The sequence below is a fragment of the Ciona intestinalis genome, unplaced genomic scaffold (assembly GCF_000224145.3).
Source record: "Ciona intestinalis unplaced genomic scaffold, KH HT001089.1, whole genome shotgun sequence".
Taxonomy (NCBI): Eukaryota; Metazoa; Chordata; class Ascidiacea; order Phlebobranchia; family Cionidae; genus Ciona; species Ciona intestinalis.
In genome coordinates, this window is record NW_004191410.1 from 26,091 (window position 1) to 51,135 (window position 25,045).

The 25,045-nt window shown below is 33.6% G+C and overlaps 1 protein-coding gene across 1 annotated transcript; it reads left to right on the forward strand.

The window, feature by feature from the left end:
- Window positions 1–2,448: 2,448 nt before the first annotated feature.
- Window positions 2,449–24,965, forward strand: LOC100183420 (receptor tyrosine-protein kinase erbB-4-like). Its single transcript, XM_009862974.3, has 10 exons — window positions 2,449–2,641; window positions 9,268–9,443; window positions 12,845–13,017; window positions 18,474–18,628; window positions 20,820–20,888; window positions 21,599–21,720; window positions 22,215–22,356; window positions 23,017–23,130; window positions 24,039–24,171; window positions 24,890–24,965. Exons 1-10 carry the CDS (start codon window positions 2,563–2,565, stop codon window positions 24,909–24,911), a joined length of 1,185 nt encoding a protein of 394 aa, XP_009861276.2. The 5' UTR covers window positions 2,449–2,562; the 3' UTR covers window positions 24,912–24,965.
- The last annotated feature ends 80 nt before the right edge of the window (window positions 24,966–25,045 follow it).

A 25,045-nucleotide genomic window follows, 5' to 3' on the forward strand; every position in this document is an offset into this window, starting at 1 on the left:
TATCCTGATCGTGTTTTAAACAATTAACAACGATCTGAGGGAGCCGTGAAGATAAAGTTTTATAAAAAATCGTTGAATGTTTGTTTACTACCAAATTGGGGGAGAAAATAGATTGAAAAATTGTCCCATCTTCCCCCACCCTACTATATACCGTATTTCTAATACATTTATGATAAATTTACGGTATTTAAATACCCCTACTATACCATAGGAAGTCGATATATATACTGTCTGCTTTTGGTTACGATGTATTTAAACTGTATGCCGCTGGATTATGTTATTTAATACTCAAAAGCTTTGTACTATATCATGTAGCTATTTAAGGCCTATTGTTAAAGCCGTGTACACAAACTACGCCAGTCGCCAGTTTGAATAGCTCTATTTACTTGGTCATAGGTGCGCAAACAAAATACCGTGCCCTGGCCTTGAACCCAAATCATTTAGTTCTTGTCCTGAACGATTTGGGTTCAGTACTGTTTTCAAATAATAACCCATATTTTATGATCGTTTTTTGAAAAATTTAAGCTCTTTTAGAGTCGCAAGGTTACGGCTATTTTGTAAATATTCTTTGTTTACTACCAAATGAGACGATAAAATAGCATGGAAAATGGACTATTTATCCAAAGATGTTATATACTTTAAAAACTATATTTTAAAAGCTGCTTTTGGCTACAAAGCAAAATACCGCTCCGTAAAACTGTTCTTCTACTAAAATAACATATATTATTGTTTCGTTTGCCATATAGTAGGATGGGGGAAGATGGGACACCTTTTGCGCATAATATCCGAATATCCTGATCGTGTTTTAAACAATTAACAACGGTCTATGGGATTCTTAAGCATGTAGTTTTACAATTCTTTGAATGTTCCTTGTTTACTACCACATGGGACAAGAAAATAGAGTTAAAAGATGTCCCAACTTCCCCCATCCTACTATATAAAGGAAATTCCTAAAATAAAATATTTAAGTTTAAAAATACATTAAAGAGCCACAAAATGTATTTTTATGCGCGTTAAATTTTTTTCAGTCAACTAACGTAATAAAATATAGCTTTTAGGTGTTAAAAATACAGTTATATTATAATTAAATAAATTCAGTAAAATTTAGGAATTAAACGGAAACATTTACTTCGAAAAAGTATTTCGAAAATGCAAAATTCGTGTATTAATTTTTATATAAAATGGCGCTAAATTTGCAGTATCTTAATATTCGTTATAACGCTGTGTTTTTGGACCCCTAAGTCGCTATACTAAAATTGAGCTGCATTTTAATTTGGTAAGGTCGCCTACTATTATGGTTCACAAAATCTTTTGAGTCTAAATCTAAATTTTGAATCGTTTTATTAAGATATAGTAGGGTGGGGAAAGATGGGACACCTTTTCATTCTATTTTCTCGTCCCATTTGGTAGTAAACAAAGAAAATTCAAAGAATTATAAAACCGTATCCTCACGACTCTCGTAAACCGTTGTTGATTGTTTAAAACACGTTTAAGATATTTGGTTATTATGTGCTAAAAGTGTCCCACCTTCCGCCACCAAGTTACAAAATTTTGCGTAAAATTTTATCGTTTCGAAAATCGGCTCGCGAAAGCTTGGCAATTATTCAGACTTAAAGTTTAGGCGTCGCCGCAAACGAGGTTGAAAGCGCCATATTCTAGAGAATTGTATTATAGCATAACAGGTTGGGTTAAGATTTTCTATGTTTTCATTCTCTTTTATCGTCCCAATTGATAGTAAACAAAGAATATTTTCAGAATGATATAACAGTATCCTCACGACTCACGAAAAAATGTTAATTGTTTAAAACACGATTAGAAAATATGGGATATTATGCGCTAACGGTATCCATCTTACCCTACAGTACTATAACTGTATAGCCGATCGTATACGGTCGTATAGGTTTCTTAAGCCAAGGCATTTTGAGTTCACCGGTGTGGTAACTCGAGCGAAAAGCAGTTGCAAAGTTTCGCATATTTTGCATACTTACGGTCGTAATAACATGCCTACTAGAATACCATAAATAGTTAAAGTATATATTATGCCTAATACTTGAAATACAATACACATGCTTATTATTACAGCGTGAGCTTATGTAATAATAGTGGTTTTGAGGACCGAAAAAGCATTGTATAGTAGGGTAGGGAAAGATGGGACACCTTTTCTTTCTATTTGCTCGTTCCATTTGGTAGTAAACAAAGAACATTCAAAGAATTATAAAACCGTATTCCCACGACTCCCATATAGACCGTTGTTGATTGTTTAAAACACGATCAGGATATTTGGATAATATGTGCTAAAAGTGTCCCATCTTCCCCCACCCTACTATATATAATACAGTTCTGTACATGCAATAGACAAAAAAAGTAAAATTTAAAAAATCCTAAAAACAAACGCATTTTTTTAGTAATTTATACGATTTCGTAACTATACTTATATTTAGGCTAATTTTTCAATTATATTTTTGCAGTTTTAGACAAAAAATTGTTACTATACTGTACTGAATAGCGTAGTTTTAAAGAAATTGTTTCATTTTTGGAATGGCTTAGAATCGAAACTGAAAAATGAAAACTCAGAAAAGATTTTACTCGTTCTGTATTCTATTTTTACTCTTTTCGCTTTTGGATATCGTCCTCGCAACGGGTAAGTCCCTAGTCAGAAAAAAACGGGTACGAATACAATTTAAAAATTAACTTTTTTAGCTGTAACAATTTAAGATAAATAATTTGTACTTTTTTACTTTAATATTTTTTATCCCTTTTAAGATGTAGGTTTATCATTTAGTTATATAAGTATTACTAAAATTCTGATGTCCAAAAATTAAGTTTTAAATTTTCTTATTTTTTTTGAATTTGGTAAAATGTATTGGTTATTATGCGGGCACAAGGGCACGCGAAATTCGTTTTGCCGAAGGCGTTAAGGTGTCCGCTTATCGCTGATCAAAAGATACCACAATCAGTGAGGCTTTTAAATTAATTCGCAAATTAAGCCATACGAAGTGTGTACAGTTATAATCCAGCGGTTTTTGGCCTTTTTTGCAATAAAAAAGCTATCGGAAATTGCGAAAACAGTAACCTATTACAGTGGGTGGGAAAAGATGGGACAACTTTTCGTTTAATTTTCTAGTCCCATTTAGTAATAATCAAAGAACATTCAAAGAATTATGAACACCGTATCCCAAAGACTCCCATAGACCGTTGTTAATTGTTTAAAACACGACCAGGATATTTGGGTATTATGTTCTAAAAGTGTCCCATCTTACCCCACTTTACTATATAATAAAACCCTTACAAAAATTTGACTGCATACATATTAAACATATAGTAGGGTGGGAGAAGATGGGACACCTTTAGCACATAATATCCAAATATTCTGATCGTGTTTTAAACAATCAACAACGGTCTATGGGATCCGTGAGGATACGGTTTTATAATTCTTTAAATGTTCTTTGTTTACTACCAAATGGGACGAGAAAATAGAATAAAAAGGTGTCCCATCTTTTCCCATCCTACCATATTTAATACTAACATATGTTTAGTGGTTCAAAATCTGAATTTTATCTGTTTAAACCGCTTCTCAATTCGTACATAACAGTTACAAATGAAATAGATTACGCACGCGTTCCTTAGGGAATACACAGTCTTTTGTGACGTCATAAGCCCGTGTGTTTTGTCACACTTCAGTAATACAATGTGTTAGGTATTTAAATTAGCCGAAAATAATGGCTGTTTTTCTGTAACTTGTACGGTATAATTATAATGTTATGTTAAATTGAAGCGCTTTTTTTCCAATCCAGTGGTCACTAATGGGTTTCCCAAATTAACAGTTAAAATAGTCAAAAAAAATTGTTGTTTAAATGTTGAAAACACGATCAGGATATTTGGGTATTATGGGCTAAAGGTGTCCCGTCTTCCCCACCCTACTATATGTATAAAAAATCGTTAATAAAACTATATTTAATTCTATTTTAAAGCGGCAGTACTTTAAAATACTAAATTTAAAATTAAATTAGTTTGCAATTTCAGCGACTAATCAGAAAACTACCGTTACTGCACAAAGTGTACGAAAGTTAAAAAATGGCGAATTCATTTTCGCACACAAATATATTTCATAAAATATTTTCGACCGAAATTCGAAATGTCATATCACTTCTACACGTCTATTAGGCGCTTGGCATAAAGTTCAAAATCGGACTTTCCGGTTATTTTGCGGTTTTTAGGAGTATTTTAACCAACCTTTTGACCTGGGGACCTGTTCTTTTAGTTCCCACAGTTGGACGTTTCGACAATTATCAGCAAAATAATTATGTCCGTTCGGAAGTGAATTGGTCATGCATTATTTCCCATATTACTTTATCTGCGGGCAATTCCAAGTCAGCGCACGTCAGTCTTTACTGCAAATCATTTTGAAAGAAAATACCGAATTTTAATCAAAAATAATACAATATTTGTATCATCATAAAACATATTTTTTGCCGTTTAAAATTAAAATTTGACGTTATATAGGCTTTAGTGCCTTTAAATGTATGAAAATACGCACATGTTATAACTCGACAGTGAGCAGGAGGTGTATGAATACACCATATGTGTTTTGTGTATAAGAAGACACCCATGTTATAACTCAACATTGAGCATGAGGTGTATGAATACACAATGTGTGTTTTGTGTATAAAAAGACACCCATTTTATAACTAAACTTTGAGCATAAAGTATATGAACCCACTAAACCATGCAAAAATCTCACAATAGCAATACATTGCCGCATCTGGCAGCACAGTCTTTTTTTACTGCGTATAAATTACGCGACTGCGTATTTACGAGTACAAAGCACTCGCTGTAAAACTAAATTAATAATTAATCTAAAGCCCAGTTACCTACTCCAAACAAACACAAGTTTCGAACGGTATGTGTTAGCCAAATTCCTTTTCCGATGGTCTTTTAGCGCAAATATACGAACACCCGCACGCGCAAATCAATACCAAATCAGCCAAATTCAATCGATTTTTTCACGGCAGTTAATAAAATTGATTGAAACAACGACTGGGTGCAGTTTTAAGTCATATAGTAGGTTGGGGTAAGATGGGACGCCTTTTTATTTCAGTTTTCTCGCCCCATTTGGTAGTAAACAAAATAAATTCAAGGAAATATAAAATCGTATCCTCACGACTACTATAGACCGTTGTTTATTGTTTAAAACTCGATCAGAATATTTGGATATTATGTGCTAAAGTTGTCCCATCTCCCCCACCCTACTATACAGTTGCTGTTATATAGCTTAAATAAGTTAATATATCAATATATAATCTATATTTTAATTAAAATAGGACTGTTGAAATTAAATGGCTTTTTTTTGTATTTTGTTGTACGGTCTTACTGTCCCGCTTTTTATACAATGAGTTTTGCACTGTATTCTATAAGGGTGAGGTCCTACAGCGCGGCACGTTAGGGGATCTTGGTTACTTAAGCCAAAATAGGCATATTAACATACAAATAGTATAATATATAATATAAATGAATGCAACTTGTTTATCCTCGCGTGGCGGGGCAACGACAGTCGTTATAACACGAGTGTTCTGTTTTATACACCTCGTGCTCGCTTACGAGTTACCAAGTATGTAACTTTGTAGGTGATTGTTTTTATATGGCTGACATTTTTCACAACTCATTAGTGACCCCTGGATTGGAACTATTTAGAACATAATATTTAAATATCTTGATCGTGTTTTAATCAATAAACAACGGTCTATAAAAGTCATGAGAATACGGTTTAATAATTCTTTGAATGTTTTTTGTTTACTACCAAATGGGACAAGAAAATATAATAATAAAAAGGTGTCCCATCTTCCCCACCCTACTATATATATTTGTGTGTGTGTATTGTATACTTAACCGTACTATATACTGTAGTCGAATCTTTTGAATTATTTTTGAAGTATTTTTTAGTCATGAGCATAAAATTGTTTTTAAATCTGATTTGTTTGTATTTGTTTTTGGTTAAGTTTTTCCACCACACACGCCCACACATAATCTGTTCTTTGAAATAAGTTCAAAAAAGTTCATGGTATAAAAACACCATTTTTTGGTGAGTTATAATTTAAGCCCATATAACTCAATTGTTTTTAGTTTAGATTTTTTTTTGTAAAATTTCTTTAATATTCTGCTAAAATTTAGTTTATAAATTTTTGCGCGTTTAAAACTTTTTTGTCTAACTTTGCAAAAAAATTCTTTAAAATGTTTTTTTAGATAAAAATCTTTTAATTTTTACCTATTTTTTTAGACATTAGAATTCATGCTAAAAAATCGTTAAAACGTTTTCAGAAAAAAATCCTAACAAGTTTAATTTTTCATCCTTTTTTAGGTATTTGAATTTTTGCTCAAAAAATCGTTAAAAAATTTTCAGGACAAAATCCTAAAAAAAATATTTTTCTTATTAGCGTTTTAAATGTTTGCTCAAAAATCGTTAAGAAGTTTTCAGATTAAAATCCTAAAAACGCGTTCAAATCCATTTGAGTGACGTTTTTTAGCTGTTGTTTATTTGTCCCTAAGCGTTCGGCAGTTACTTAGCTTAAATTCGTTGCAGATATTCTGCCGCGGGCTAAAACTGCGTCGGCGTGTCTCTAGCGCGCCGAAAACTCACTTTTTTGTGCTAATATGGCTTTTAATTCCACCACAAGCTAGCACGAACCTATAACATATTTTCTCTGCGCTTTGAAGGGGCAATTACGCTGGTGTTATAAACCCAAAAATTCCGACCGCTTGTAGAGTCTTAAAATTCCGGTGGCAGTTAGCGGCTTGACACTAATAGAATTAAAACTATAACCCCTTTTCGTATAGTAGGGTGGGGTAAGATGGTTTATTAGCTGGGGTAAGATGGCACAGTTTTTCATTCTTCTTTCCCGTCGCATTTGGTAGTAAACAAAGAATAATTACAGAACTATATAACCGCATCCCCACGAATCTAAAAATAGTTTTGTAAATTTTTAAAACACAATTATGAAATATAGATTTTACAAGCTAACAGTATCCATCTTACCCCACAGTGGTATAAATACATTTCAATTTCCGCAAGAAAATTAGAAATTTTACGATCGGTAATTAGATGTGTGTTTATTATATTAAATATGTGCTTAACGATCACGTTTTAAATGCTTTCGTTGCTGTGTATATTATATATATAGTAGGGTGGGGAAAGATGGGACACCTTTGGCACATAATATCCAAATATCCTGATCGTGTTTTAAACAATTAACAACGGTCTATGGAAGTCGTGAGCATACGGTTTTACAATTCTATAAATGTTCTTTGTTTACTACCAAATAGGACGAGAAAACCGAATAAAAATGTGTCCCGTATTCCCCCACCCTACCATATTTTGTTAAATGTTTCCGGCAAGGCGCACGTATTGTTTTTGGTACTTCCAATTCTGTTTTTCTAATCCATAATATCGATTGTATTAAACCAGCAATTTAAAAACGTATAACGGCGTATTAAATACTGTTATTATAACGGCATGCCTTTCCAAACAACACCTTTTGCTATGTATTGATTTGATACGTATTTGGGTTGCTTAGCTTTTTGGCTTATAGGTTTTCAATATTCGATTTTTGTTCGGGCAAAAAAATATTTTTCGCAAATTCGGTGATTCGATATTTTAATCCATATTCGATTTTGTGATTTTCTACTGCGTTAAGGTGTTATAGGAAAAGCGAACTTAATATAAATCTTATGAATTGTCGAATTATCAGCCATACATTACAAAACCATTTTCAAAAATGTTAATTTCCCATAAAGTTACATACGTGGAAACTTGTAAGCGGGCACGAGGTGTATAAATCAGAACACCCGTGTTATAACGACTGTCATTACCCCGCCACGCGAGGATAAATAAGTTTCATTCATTCATTTTAATGACTTCAGCTATTTTAACACGTTTAACCGATGCTTTAAAGTAACACACAATTTTTGTATTTATCTCTTCAAATACACTACGAAAATCAGAATATAAAACAGCGACGAAAGGAAATTAGAAACAAAACGGCAGTCGTTAAAACACGCTACGGGTAAAATAAATTTTGAATGTTCTTTGTTTACTACCAAATTGGACGAGAAAATAGAATAAAAAGGTTTCCCATCTTCTCCCACCCTACTATATAAAAATTATACGATAAAAACAGTAGCATATATTTTTACGTTTGTTTTTAGTAAACTTGCAAAGCTGTTTTAGCGTAATGTTTTTCGATTTACAGCAAAAATCATATTATTTTTATTTGTTCCCGCTTACACACTTTTATGCATTTTTTGTGGTTTTAAACTCTACAGCGTTTGCCGTGTAATCAGAACAATGTTACGCTACTTATCCATAACGGGGAGCTCCTACAATGCCCTGCGTTTCCCATTAATCTTGATTTTGCCACCGGACGTGCGTAAAATTCGGAATTCGTAAACGTTTGTTTTTGCATGTCACAAACTTGTCAGCCGCGTCAATTTCTAGCACGAACAAAATTCGCGGTTAAAAAAAACAAAAAAACGGGCCGAATTTTACACGCGGCAGCTTAAATAGCGCTTTGATAGCCGTAATATAACGTACACGAGTTTTTGTATGGATTATCCAATTCCGTACAGCGTTTAATTAAGTCAGTATATGTTCTAAATGTACTTAGCAAAAAAAGTTTTTTCGGCCTGCGGGTTAAATTGACTGCGAAACAGAATTAAGCTTTTTGACGATTTCGCCGAAACGGAGCTGATTTATAGGCGTCTGTAACCACGTACGAACAACACAGCAAAGGTTTTAACTCGCATGTTCGTTTCACGTGGCTCATTGGTGGATACACGCCCTAAATTTAGTTCAACTTTGTGGCCATATGGAATGCCCTTAAGAAACTGCAATGCAAAACATTATAATTAAAAAAGAAAATGTTTGGGACATTTCAAAAAAAATGTTTGGGACATTTCAAAATAACGAAAATTTAGGTTGTATGGTAGAGTGGGGGAAGATGGGACACCTTTTTATTTCTACCTTCTCTTCCCATTTGGTAGTAAACAAAGAACACTCAAAGGATTATAAAACCGTATCCTCACGACCCCCATAGACCGTTGCTATTTGCTAAAAGCACGGTCAGAATATTTGGACATTAATGTTTTTTAATGATCTTTGTTTACTACCAAGTGGAACCAGAAAATAGAATAGAAAGGCGTCCCATCTTCCCCCACCCTACTATATATCAGATACCGACAATTTTCATACCAATAACATTGACTTTATCTTTTTAGTGCAAGACCCAACTTCTGGACGATGTATTGGCACCAGTTCGGGTCTTTCCGTGGGCGAGAATCGGCTCGAGCATTACTCAAAAATGTACAAGCGTTATAGGAACTGTACCATTGTAAAAGGAAATCTTGAAATTACGGGACTTGTAAACCCGGAATTGGACATCAGTTTTTTGAAGGTATTTTTTTGTAAATTTTAATGTGTTTTGATAAGAATTTAAAGTGTTATAGTACTGTGGGGTAAGATGGATACTGTTAGCACATAATATCCCATATTTCCTAATCGTTTAGTAAATAACACCACTCTTTTAAAGTCGTGAGGATACGGTTATATAATTCTGTAAATATTCTTTGTTTACCACCAAATGGGACGATAAAAGAAAATGAAAATACGGTCTATCTTACCCCACCCTACTATATGAAACAATACGTGTAAAATACATAGTTAAAACATGTAATGGTTAAACGCGTGGCTGTTAATGAAGAAGCAACGAACAGACGGTTACACATTTAATTATATAGTAGGTTGGGGGAAGATGGGACACCTTTCATTCTATTTTCCCACCCAATTTGGTAGTAAACAAAGAAAATGCAAAGAATTATAAAACCGTATCCTCACGACTCCCACAGACCGTTGTTAATTGTTTAAAACACGATCAACACAATTAGATAATATGTGCTAAAGGTGTTCCATGTTCCCCCACCCTACTGTATACAATGTAATTGAAAAAAATAGTATTTAAAAATCATGTATGTATAACTATAATATGATAATATAAAATAACTTTATTTGTCTCTTGGATAACGGTAGCGAAGATTTAGAAATATTTTAAACGATAAGACAGGATATAGCGACAAAACAACAGTTGTTAAAACACGCTTACAGTTAAAAACATATTTACATTTAATTGGAAGAAAATAAGTGTGGTCGCGCCTAGCAGATAAAAAACTAAACCAACAAAATCCAGTGAATTGGCATTAGACAAAGTCTGGTACAATAACAGCACGACTTATACCATCCTATGCTCGCAACCGCACTACGTTCGATAATCCGACGAAATACCTTTATTTCGTTACGGTCTGCGTCCCAAATTAGTCCTACCCGCTTTTCGTTCGTGCTGTAAAAGACGCGCGTGACTGTTTTAAGCTTCCAGGGCGTTGACCGCCATGCGCCCTGCCGAATGCCAATCACGAAAATGAGAAACCTACGCTATTATGAATGTAACATGCTTTATTCTTGTGTGGCGGGAAACTACAGTTGTTATAACACGGGTGTTTTGTTTGACACACTTCATGTCCGCTTTACTATGTACAGTAGGGTGGGGGAAGATGGGACACCCTTTAACTCTATTTTCTCGTCTTATCTAGTAGTAAACAAAAAATATTCAAAGAATTATAAAACTGTGTCCTGGCGACGTCCATAGAGCGTTTTTAATTGTTTAAAACACGATCAGGTTATTTAGATATTATGTTCTAAAGGCGTTTCATCTTCCCCGACCCTACTATATGTAACTTTGTTGGTGATTGGGTTTCTTTATTACTGACAATTTAGACAATTGTCGTTATTAAGTGTTTTCTCAATGAAAACATACGCCCACAAATGTAGCATCGACGAGCCTCGAACCCGTATCTTCTGGGTTATATAAGCTATGACCACTATGCCACGACGCTGGACCGCTTAATCTTCTTATTCATTTAACTCTTTATATCTGGATTCACATACCAGACGAGCTTATTTCGTCTTCGCGTGTGAAGTGCAGAAAAAGGACATGGGATTTTGCATGCGAATAGCGACTAAAGCCCCAGTAATCGAACACCATTGAGTACACAGACGTTACCGTGGTCTTTTAACTACCGCAGTTTAACTTTGGCAAACACCTGTTTCCTGTACTGCAGTGTTTGTCCACATTTTTACCTTCAATGATAATTTGCAATAGAAATCTTCAAACAGAAAAATAACCTAAAACTTTCATGCATTTTAAAATACTACAAACTAATTGAAATTAAAATACAGTCATCACCCACAAAGTTACATAAGTGGTAACTTGTAAGCGAGCACGAGGTGTATGAAACAGAACATTCGTGTTATAACGACTGTCGTTGTCCCGCCACGCCAGGATGAATAAGTTACATTCATTTAAATTTGACATTTTTTCTGGTTTATAAATACACCAAACCCCCCCTTTGATGTGTTAAAACTTAAATTGTTTTTTAAAATCATCAAACACAAATTAGGGCGATATCTACACCGCAAAACCGCTGCTTTAACACTGGTATTTTGAGGTTAGGTCTTTATAGCTTAATCCTCTTAAATTGTAGGTTTTATGTATGGTTTATTGAACTGGTCAAATAATTGGACAAGAACGGGAAAATTTGCCCACAGGCAATGTTTAGCAAATGGCTTAAAACCAAAACGATCTAAATTCAAGACGTACTTATGCGGTATTTCTACATTCGAATGAATGTAACTTACCTTATCCTCGCGTGGCTGTAAAACGAAAGTCGTTATAACACTGGTGTTCTGTTTCAAACACCTCGCGCCAGCTTACGAGTTACCAAGTATGTTACTTTGTTGGTAATTATTTTTTTAAAGGATTTTTTTCATTTTATGTGTGGCTGATAATTTGGACAATCCATTTGCTTTTAAATAGACACTAATTTAACAGTGACACAACCCAGTGGTCACTAATGGGCTTTAGATATCAAAAATACACTTATAGTTTGACTGTGAAGTGACGGCTAATGATTAGCCAGTCCAGTTTCACACAAAGGCAGTCGTGTTTTAAGTGTCCTAATCGCCAGGAAAAGTGACATCGTACATAAATAGCACCTTATCTAAGCAAACATTTTAAAAGTATGTAGCGCAAGTGTTAACATAACTACTGATAGACTTCCCAAAAGTTTGTTCAGTACAGTTCGTATGTATGATGATCTCGTACGCAAATGGCGGCAAACATAGTTTGTGTCGTCTATACTTAAACAGCCGAAAACACTTCTCATAAAAAAAACAGTTCAAAAAGATGCGTGTGTTTTAACAACTGTTGTTTTGTCGCTATATCATGATTTTTCGTTAGAAATAGCTCATGCTCACTGTCAAGTTATAACTTCAGTGTCTTCTTATATATACACCAGACACGCATGGTCTATTACTCTATTCATACACCTCATGCTCACTGTCAAGTTATAACATGGGTGTCTTCTTATACACCAGACACACATGGTCTATTCATGCACCTCATGCTCACTGTCGAGTTATAACATGGGTGTCTTCTTATACACCAGACACACATGGTGTATTCATACACCTCGTGCTCACTGTCAAGTTATAACAAGGATGTTTTCTTTTACACCAGACACACATAGTGTATTACAAAAAAAACTTACAGTGGGTTTTATTGAGGCACACAAGATTTCGTCTTTTTGGTTACGATAACAAAGAACGGGAAAGTTCACAAAAGCAAAAAGACGGGTAGTAACGGTAAAACAACAGTTGTTAAAACACGCTTATTAATAAAAAAAGAAACAATGTTTTGAATAAACGGCATGACTGTTATATTTACTAATATATGTCAATTTTTAGGACATTGAAGAAGTCACGGGATACGTGGTGATAGCTCTCAACTTTGTACCGTACCTACCTTTGGAAAAGTTGAAAATAATACGTGGTAGAGAGCTGTTCAAAGACAGATACGCTCTGCATGTCTCAATAAATATGAACGAACAAGACAGCTCACAAGGGCTAAGAGAATTAAGGTTGGTTTATAATTGTTATTTATTTAAATAATTTTTGGAATTTTTTAAAGTTTTTTTTTGTTTAGTTTTGCGAAAAAAAAATTATGTTTTTTTAAAAAAGTTTTTAATTTTTGATCATTATTTAGGGTTTAATTATATATATATATATATATAGTTGTTTTTTAGTTTTTTTTATGGATAACTAGTAACTACATATTTTGCTTGTATTTTATTTTTTTAAGTTTTTTGTTTAAAAATTATATTGCCTAAAACTACATTTTTACATGTAAAAGCAAAACGCTTTTAAGTGTTTTTGTATTCAGAAAAAGTTAGACTGTTTTTGGTCTTTTTTTTTACTGAAACATGTCGCATATTACTCTCTTTGTTGTTTATTACTTCACAAATATTTGGATTTTGCCATGACACACTACTAAGGCAGAGTCATAACTGTCGCTATTTAAGTCGTAAAATTGGAAACTGCTTGGTATTATGTATCATAAAAGATTTTTTTTAAATCTTTTGATAGTTTGAAACCCATTTCGAAAGCGCTGGAAACTAGCAGACATCACTTTTAAATAAAAATACTTAGTTTTTTTAACATTTTTTTGTAGGGTAAGACGGTCCATCTTATTAATTTTTTCATCCCATATGGTAGTAAACAAAGAAAATTTACAGAATTATATAAACATATCCTCACGACTCTTAAAGAACGTTGTTAATTGTTAAAAACGATTTGGAAATATGGCATATTATGTGTTAACGGTATCCATCTTACCCCACAGTACTATATATATATATATATATAATATATATATGTTATTTTATTCAAAACTTTGTATCACTTATTACAATATATACATTATAACTTTTGACCCTTAATTTTACTTTAGTATTTAAAATATCTTTTTTGTTTGCTGGCCATTGATTCTTAGCCTTTTAGCGCAAATTTTGGACGTCATATTTTCTTCCCTATTTTCTTTTCTCTTTTGGTTGTGACGTCTGTTTTTTACAGCGCACGAATTTGTTTACTTAGAATCAATAAGAGGCATTTCCCACTTTACCTGGTGTGTATAAGGCCAATGTTTTGCGTTATATGGGTCACTTATTATACGAATATGTATAATATATATATATATATATATTGGCAAGTGGTCATAGCATAGCAGCTTTTTATACACCAGACACACATGGTGTATTCATACACCTCATGCTCACTGTTGAGTTATAATACGAGTGTCTTCTTATACACCAGACACATATGGTGTATTCATACACCTCATGCTCACTGTTGAGTTATAACATGGGTGTCTTCTTATACACTAGACATACATGGTGTATTCAAACTCCTCATGCTCACTGTTGAGGTAAAACAAAAAGGTTTTTTTCTTCACTAGGTTTACATTTTGTATAATAGACTTTAGGCTCACTGTTAAGTTATAACATGGGTGTTTTTTTATACACCAGACACACATAATGAATTCATACACCTCATGCCTATTGTTCAATTATAACTCCTTAAAAAAATGATAGTTTTTGAAACAGTACCCCCTAAACAACTGTAAAATTGTCTATAATATCCGTGAAAATGTGTAAAAACTCCAGATTGGATTATAAGAGATAGGGTACGTCCGTACGTGCAGTGTAACAGGATCGCCTTCAATTTCATGAATAATTGAAACTGAGCGATTAATTACTTTGGGGTGTTTGTGGTGCATATCAGCATTGTTTCATGCTTGCTTGTTTTGAATGTGTTTTTGTTCGTTTTTTTGGAAATTTTTACAATAATTAAAGGCTATTTGTTGTTTATGTTTGTTTTGAAAAACATGTGTAAAAAATTTAAAAATGTAAATATATGTATATATATAAATATTTAAAATTTTTAAAGACTATATATATATATATATATGTGTGTTTTGTATGTTATATGTGTGTTTTAAATATGTTGTGTTTTTTTTTAATGTTTAAAAAATTATGAAGCGTAAATGCATTTATAAAATATCAAAAAATAGAAAACATATTTTTCTCCGTTAGTTTCAATTTTACTCATAAATTTTAGTTTGCAGTTGCTAAAGTTACTTAGAAACACCTAAATATCCATAAAAATATCATTTCCCTAAATTTAAACCAATAGTTTATTGAAATTTTTCACAGAATTTTAAATCTGTCACTTTAATAATGCCAAAGGAAAATTCCCAACCACAAAAACGGATGCTATGTAGTCCAAAACATCAAATTAGTCGGCGCGGCACTTTTTAAGGCGCCATATACTTACAACCCCCCAACCCAGTTGTCACTAATAGCTTCTCTAATTTGTCAGCCATACAATTTAAAAAAAAACATAAAAAAATTACTTACAAAATTACATATGTAGTAACTTGTAAGCAAGCACGATGTGTATAAAACAGAATACCCGTGTTATAACGACTGTCGTTGCCCCACCATGCGAGGATAAAAAAGTTACATTACATTCATTCATTTTTTAATGCAATCAAAAAGTTACATAGATGGTAACTCGTAAGCGAGCACGATGTGTATAAAACAGAACACCCGTGTTATAACAACTATCATTACCCCACCGCGCGAGGACAAAGCAAGTTGCATTCATTCATTTATTCCTTTTTTTTGCGCACTGAACCACCACTGTTCTCACGTCAGAAATTTCCGGTGTTTTGTAATCGAATTTTCGATTTAGGTCTTGCGAGCATATGCTAAGATTTAATTTGCTACAACACGCTGTCAAATTAAACTGGTCTGTTCCACAACCTTACAAGGATGTAACAGGCACTGATTAATGACCTAAACCCTATAAACCAAAATAAGCAATTGTAACCATTCTATTCTATATGTGTGAAGTCCTACAGTGAGGCATGCCATGGGACCTGGGATTTAGGGCACAGTTGGCCCATTACCCCAACATTGTATATGCACGATCTATTCTCTATGGGTTAGGTCCTACAGTGAGGCACGCCATGGGGTCTGAGATTTATGCCAGAGTTGGCCCATTACCCTAACATTCCATATGCACATTCTATTCTATATGTGTGAAGCCCTACAGTGAGGCATGCCATGGGGTCTAAGATTTAGACCAGAGTTGGTCCATTACCCCAACATTGTATATGCACGATCTATTCTCTATGGGTTAGGTCCTACAGTGAGGCACGCCATGGGGTCTGAGATTTATGCCAGAGTTGGCCCATTACCCTAACATTCCATATGCACATTCTATTCTATATGTGTGAAGCCCTACAGTGAGGCATGCCATGGGGTCTAAGATTTAGACCAGAGTTGGTCCATTACCCCAACATTGTATATGCACATTCTATTCTATATAGGTGAAGTCCTATAGTGAGGCATGCCATGGGGCCTGAGATTTATTCCAGAGTTGGCCCATTACCCTAACATTCTATATGTACATTCTATTCTATATGGGTGAAGTCCTAGAGTGAGGCACGCCATGGGACCTAAGATTTAGGGCAGAGTTGGCCTGTTATCTTATGCATTATTTTAGGTAGACATTTGGAATCATTTGTTTTTTATTTCACTAGCAAAGTTACATACATGGTAACTTGTAAGCGAGCACGAGTTGTATGAAAAAAAACACCTGTGTTATAACGACTGTAATTGCCCCACCACACGAGGATAAACAAGTTACATTCATTTATTTATTCATTCATATTCTATAGTTACTATGCATTCTCTCAAAATAAAACAGTCTTATTTCAAATTGTTAAATACATTAAAGCAAAATTTGATACTTTACAGTGTGTGAAACAGACAGGAGAATAAATCATTTATAAGCTTTAGAATATATTTAGATTCCGAAAGGTCTCAACGCACTTGGTTTTAAAATCAAGTGCGCGCAATATTTTTGCTTCATTTATTTCCGAAGAAATGTAGTTTTTTTAATTTGCACAAAATCATGGGTGACATTGTTAAAATGCAGTTACCCTTATTGTTGTTAAACATAGGGAACCTCATTGATTAATGTGCTGAATGCAATATACTTTGGCTCTGCTTGTTTGTATAGACACCCAACAGCAGGGTAAAATCTAGGGTGACATTGTTAAAACACAGTTACACTCATTGTTGTTAAACATAGGGAACCTCATTGATTAATGTGGTGAATGCAACATACTTTGGCTCTGCTTGTTTGTATAGACACCTAATAGCAGGGTAAAATCTGGGGTGACATTGTTAAAATACAGTTACACTCATTGTTGTTAAACATAGGAAACCTCATTGATTAATGTGGTAAATGCAACATACTTTGGCTCTGCTTGTTTGTATAGACACCTAACAGCAGGGTAAAATCTGGGGTGAAATTGTTAAAATACAGTTACACTCATTGTTGTTAAACATAGGGAACCTCATTGATTAATGTGGTAAATGCAACATACTTTGGCTCTGCTTTTTGTATAGACACCTAATAGCAGGGTAAAATCTGGGGTGACATTGTTAAAATACAGTTACACTCATTGTTGTTAAACATAGGGAACCTCATTGATTAATGTGGTAAATGCAACATACTTTGGCTCTGCTTGTTTGTATAGACACCTAACAGCAGGGTAAAATCTGGGGTGACATTGTTAAAATACAGTTACACTCATAGTTGTCAAACATAATACATTAAATCGTGTGTATGTATTTGCCAATAATTAGAATTAAAAAACATGTATATATATGGGGGCTTAAAACAGCAAAAAACAAACTGTTAAACCAATATAGAAAAACACAGTAACTTTCAATCATTTTCAGCCGAAAAAACATTAATTTTAGATGCTTTACTTAAAACTAAAATCTATATTAATTTCATCCCAAACCAAAAGGGCATAGGTTCAAGTCCCAGCCTTTCCAGCAATATTGCTTCGATTTATTGACACCTAACGGAACAGGACTTCAATTTGGGAAAATTAAAACTCAAAATAATTAAATTAAAATTTAAGCTGACTGTGCTATATAGATTTTTTCCACCTGGCAAAGTTTATACGTAATACCTTTTCTCGAAGTGAAATCTAATAACGGAAAAGTTTTTAAATGTTTTCATGAGTTTTTAAATTGATATTATGTATAATATAAGCATATGTTGTATGAATACACCATGTGTATAACAAGATATCCATGTTATAACTCGACAGTGAGCATGAGGTGTATGAATACACCATGCGTGTTTGGTATATAAGAAGACACCCATGTTATAACTCAACAGTGAGCATGAGGTGTATGAATACACCATGTGTGTCTGGTGTATAAGAAGACACCCATGTTATAACTTAACAGTGAGCATGAGGTGTATGAATATACCATGTGTGTCTGGTGTATAAGAAGACACCCATGTTATAACTCAACAGTGAGCATGAGGTGTATGAATACACCATGTGTGTCTGGTGTATAAGAAGACACCCATGTTATAACTCAACAGTGAGCATGAGGTGTATTTTCCAGCCCAAAACTCATCTATCTATTCCATTTCCATCTAGGCTCAAATCTTTAACGGAAATTGTGAGCGGAGGCGTCAAAATGAAACGAAACAATCACCTATGTTTCACCAATACAATCAACTGGGACGATATATTACGTAAAGAAACCAGAAATATGTACCGGGTCTCACTTGAAGACACTCCACCCCCAAGCTGTGAGTATTAGAACATATAGCAGTGTTTCACAATCATTTTTACCAGTGTTTCACATTTTTTTTATTACTTTTTAAAAATTTTTGGACCTTTAAAAAAAGTTTGAAAAATTAAAAAAATTCTCAACCACAAAGTTACATACTTCGTAACTTGTAAGCGAGCACGAGGTGTATGAAACAGAACACCTGTGTTATAACGACTGTCGTTTTCAGGCATGTGAGGATAAGGCAAGTTACATTCATACATTAAATTCTACAGCAGTGTTTCACAATATTTTTTAGCAGTGCTTCACGTTTTTTTACATTATTTAGCAGTGTTTTTGTCAGTATTTTGTTTTACAGGTTTAGCAGTGTTTTGCAATGGTATCTGGCAATGTTTTTTAGTAGTGTTTCAAAATTATTTTTTGACAGCACTTAACCATATATAGATATATTTACAGAAAAATTGTAATTTAAAAAAACTTTATAAACACTACTAAATATACTAATAAACACATTTAAAATCGCAGTAAAAACATTTTTAAAAATTTAGTGTGAAACCATAATAAAATAATTGTAAAAAAAACATGTTAAAATGTGTCCGGCGCCATGGGGTAGTGGTTAGCGCGCCTGCCTGTAACCATTAGTTAATGGGTTCAATGCTCGACGCTGCTACCATTGTGGGCATATGTGTCCTTGTGCAAAACACTTAACGACAATTGCTCCAACCCAGTGGCCACTAATGGGTTGTCAATTGCTCCAACCCAGTGGCCACTAATGGGTTGTCCAAATTATCAGCCATACATAAAAAAAATCCAAAAAAAAATAATCACCCACAAAGTAACATACATGGTAACTAATAAGCTGGCATGAGGTGTTAAACCCGTGTGATAACGACTGTCATTTTCCGGCCACGCTAGGATAAAGTGAGTTACATTAAAAACTTAAAACAAATAGCCACATCAAGTTTTAGGCACTCGGTATTAAAATTTTCAATCTTTTAGCACATGTTATTTCATAATGGTATTTTTCTTGAATATATTGATTTTAAACCCTGTTACACTAATGCTTTTTTCTTTAAATTATTTAAATTTTAATCTGCAGTTTGGTAAGTCATGTAATTTGGTAGGGATGTGTTGAGGTCGTAAAAGCTCGGGTTCGCCGAGCACCGAGCTTCAACGAAAAGCTCGGCACGAGCCCGAGCACCTATGATGTCATCAAGGAGAAAGGCGTACGAGAATACGTTCCTATTCAGTCGAAAAGCGTCGCTAATCAAAATAATACAGAACACGTGCTCGACAATTGCTTCAACCCAGTGGTCACAAATGGGTTGTCCAAATTATCAGCCGTACATAAAAACAAAAATATAAAAATTCCTCACAAAAAAGTTACATACGTGGTAACTTAAAAGCGGGCACAAGGTGTATGAAACAGAACACCCATGTTGTAACAACTATCCTTGCCTGGCCACACGAGGATAAATAAGTTACATTTATTCATTCATTCATTAAATCCAATTTTTCAAAGTAAGTCATTATGTAATATTAAATTACCATAATAAACCAAATCAAAAAAAATATCAAAACAAAAGCACGAAACAATATATGCCACACACTAAGCAAAAATTCGTTTTTTTTATCCCAAACTGAAGATAACTTTCATCTCTATCATGTTTATCAATCTTAAAGCGTGTTGTTTTCTTGACGTTAATACGACATTAGTTTGGTTTAGTTTGACTATATTTGTGTACGACTAGCTTAAGTTATGGCTTAAGCAATACAGTTTGTTTATATTCGTTTATAAAGCCTACGTTAAAAAGCTATGTATTTTTAAATAGTGTTGGTTAGGATAAAGGCTTTTCTCATAAAATGTATAGTTTAATGAAATCGGACATCAAAAAAAATGTTTGTAAATTTTTAATTGTTGATAAAAATGTATAACGGTAATGAAAAAACTAAAGGTTGGTTTTAAAATTGTAAGAAATTTTCAAAAATCTAAAAAAAAATGTGAAAAAACTACATGAAAAACAACAATATGTACCTAAAACTGCTCAAAATTTCTTTCAAAGTGTAAAAAATTAAAAAAATTCACAAAAATGTGAAAAACTGCCTGAAAACATTTTCAAAACAACAATACATGTAGCTAAAACTTCTCAAGTTTCTTTCAAAAATGTGAAAAATTGATAAAAACTAAAATTACGTAACTTTTTTTGCAGGTGGGAGTTGTGACGTTACTTGTGGCGGTGGCGGTTGCTGGGGTCGCGGGGCGTCTATGTGTCAAGTGTGTAAGTTGCCACTAATAAACCTGCTATCAAATGTTACAATCTCTTTTTGCAGTGTTGCCGTTTAAATTTTTTTAAAATTTTGCAGTGTTGTAATTTAACCAAACCACAACTCTTTTATTAATTCCCCCCTAAAATTTTACCACATTTTGTTAAATGCAAAGGTATTATTTCTCTCAAATGTTAACGCATTGAAATAAAAACTTCTTTATTAATTCCCCCAAAATTTACCAAGTTTTTAAAATGCAAAGGTTTTATTTTGCTTAAATTAAAGCCAATGTAAAAAAAACAACATTTTTATTTATTCCCCTTAAAATTTAACCTTTTTTTTTAAATACAAAAGAATTATTTCGCTTAAATTACAAGTTATTGTAATATAACACTAGATACAGCCATTGATAAATTGGAATGTGTATTCGTGCCCAGTTTGCCATCTTAATCTGCCATAATTGGTTACATAACCTGTTTTTAGAGGAGATTACTTCTTATCCATTACACGTGTTTGCCAGTGTGACTTTTTGATAGGCATTTCGTTTTTGAATGTTTTTTAGCGGTTTTTATGGAAAAAAACAACCAATTTTTGCCTTTTTATATAAGAATCTTATGCTCACTGTTTAGTTATAGCATGGGTGTCTTCTTATACATCAGACACACATGGTGTATTCATACACCTCATGCTCACTGCCTAACACCTTTAACACATACATTACCAGTGACATCCACCATCTGCTCGGAACAATGCGGCAACGCTCGTTGTAAAGGACCAGCGCGAGAAGACTGCTGCGACATTGAATGTGCGTCTGGATGTACAGGACCAAGTGATAAAGACTGCATCGTAAGTTTAAAAATTTAACATAAATGCTTTGGTGTATGAATACACTATGTGTGTCTGGTGTATAAGAAGACACCCATGTTATAACTCGACAGTGAGCATGAGGTGTATGAATACACTATGTGTGTCTTGTGTATAAGAAGACACCTATGTTATAACTCAACAGTGAGCATGAGGTATATGAATACACCATGCGTGTCGTGTCCGCTTGTGAGTTACCACATATGTAACTTGTGGGAAATTTTTGTTACTTAAACAAGAGTAGAAAAAATCACCCAAAAATTACTTATGTGGTTACTCGTAAGCGGACATAAGGTTTATGAAACAAAACACTTGTGTTATAACGACTGTCATTACCCTGCCACGCGAAGATAAATAAGTTACATTCATTACACAAAAAAACAACAAATTTTTCAATAAAAAAATCACAAAAATTTATACATAAAACTCCATAGGAAATTTTTCACACTCATTCAAGTTATTTCTGTTCATTTTAGACATGTCTCCATGTGAACAACACCGGTGCTTGTGAATATACTTGCCCCCCTGCTCGTATATATGACCCACTGACGCAGCGAAATATCCCAAATCCACATTTCAAATTCCATTATCACGACCATTGCGTGGACGCTTGCCCAAGTAGGTCATTTTTTCGAAAATTTTTTAATAATTTTTTAAAGTATAGTAGAGTGGGGGAAGATGGGACACCATAAACACATAATTTCCAAATATCCTGATCGTGTTTTAAACGATTAACAACAGTTTATGGGAGTCGTGAGGATAGGGTTCTATAATTCTTTAAATGTTCTTTGTTTACTACCAAATGGAAAGAGAAAACAAAATGAAAAGGTCTCCTATCTCCCCCCACCCTACTTTAAACTCCTTAACTTTGTCTTCTCCTTTTTCCTCAAGAAGCAGGATGAGATTAATATATATAATTTTTAGCAGTTTTTTTTTAAGAGTGTTATTAAAAAATGATTTTAGGAAAAAAAAATTTTTTGCCGTTGATTCCTTACTTTTATAATAATAATAATAACTTACATTGTCTCTTCGATAACGGTAGCGAAAATTTAGAAATATTTTAAACAAAAAGACAGGATATAGCGACAAAACAACAGTTGTTAAAACACACGCATCTTTTTAAACTGTTTTTTATGAGAAGTGTTTTCGGCTGTTTAAGCATAGACGACACAAACTATGTTTGCCGCCATTTGCGTACGAGATCATCATACATACGAAACTTTTGGGAAGTCAATCAAACAAAAACACATTCGAATACATTGGTTTGTTTTTTTCCAGGCAACTTGTTAGTAGAGGACAACGGCTGCGTCAAATCTTGTCGCCGTGGTTTGCATAATGATGGTACCGGGAAATGTGTTCAATGTAGCGATGAACTTTGTAGTGGTGATAAAGGTAAGCGTTTAAATGAATGAGATTCCTTATCTTCACATGGCGGGGCAAAAACAATAGTTATAATTATAACATGGGTGTTCTGTTTCATACACCTCGTGCCCGCTAACGAGTTACCATGTATGTAACTTTGTGGGTGATTTTTCAATTTTAAAAAGTTTTTTTGTGGTTGACAATTTGGACAACCCATTAGTGACCACTGGGCTGGAGCAATTGCAGTTAAGTGTCTTGCCCAAGGACACATACGCCCACAATAGCAGCGTCAAGCCTTGAACCTATAACCTCTAAGTTAAAGGCAGGCTTGTTAAGTATAGTGCTACGCCGCCTGTATTTAAGTGTTTCAGATACTTAATTGCTACCATTGTGGTTTGTACTGTAATAAGACCTGTATCTAATTTGATTGACAGGAGTAGTATGGGCATTACATGAAATAACTGACTTGTTTAGGCATTACATGAAATAACTGACTTGTTTAGGCATTACATGAAATAACTGACTTGTTTAGGCATTACATTAAATAACTGACTTGTTTAGGCATTACATGAAATAACTGACTTGTTTAGGCATTACATGAAATAACTGACTTGTTTAGACATTACATGAAATAACTGACTTGTTTAGGCATTACATGAAATAACTGACTTGTTTAATTAATTCTTTATTCATTCATTCATTCATTCAGTTATTCATTTATTTATTATAATTACAGAAAACAGTGTTCTATTTATTCATTCGCCCATTTATTTACTCATTTTTCATTTACCTATTTATTTATCTATATCTATAATTAATTCTTTATTTATTCATTCATTAAGTTATTCATTTATTTAATATAATTATAGAATACAGTGTTCTATGCATTCATTCGCCCATTTATTTACTCATTTTTCATTTGCCTATTTCATTCACAGAATGCTACGGCGTAAACCATCAAGACGGCCCCCTAGCGAACATTCGTACGGTCAACTCAAGCAACGTACATTATTTTCAAGGGTGTAATATCATTAAAGGGAATCTCATTTTCCAGTCCTTTGTTTTTGTGGGGTAACTATATTTTTTGCATGAAAATTTAATATAGTAGGGTGGGGGAAGACGGGACACCTTTAGCACATACTATCTAAATATTCTGATCCTGTTTTAAACAATTAGCAACAGTCTATGGGAGTCGTGAGGATACGGTTTTATAATTCATTGAATGTTCTTTGTTAACTACCAAATGGGCTAGAAAATTGAAAAAAAAGGTGTCCCATCTTCCCCACCCTACTATATATATATATATATATATAATGACAAAAACTTTTTTGGGTTGATTTTTTTACCGATTTTTTTTTCATTTTTTTTCATACTTTTTGATGAATATTCAAAAAGCTTTTATGAGTTTTTTTCTAGATAATTTGTTTGTGGGGTTGTTATAGTTATGTGACAATCGTTATCATGAAAATTGTCACTGCTTTCTTTGTAACCCAGAGGTAATGGGTTCAAGGCTTGACGCTGCTACCATTGTGGGTGTATGTGTCCTTGGGCAAGACACTTAACGGCAATTGCTTCAACCGAGTGGTCACTAATGGGTTGTCTAAATTATCAGCCATACATAAAAAAATTCCCAAAAAATAATCACCCACAAAGTTACATACATGGTAACTCGTAAGCTGGCACGAGGTGTATGAAACAGAACACCCATGTTATAACGACTTTCATAACCCGCTAAGCGAGGATAAATAAGTCACATTCATTCATTTATTTAAGTCTGAATTTTATCCAGAATTAAACCGCACAAGTTGTAAGTATATGAATGGTTATTTTTTACATGAATGTTTTGTTTGGCATCACAGGCAACTTTGAATTCAAAGATGCCTTCTATTTTAACAGTGTTTCTCAACTCCCTAAATGCAATTCAAAAAAATCCAAAAAAAAATCC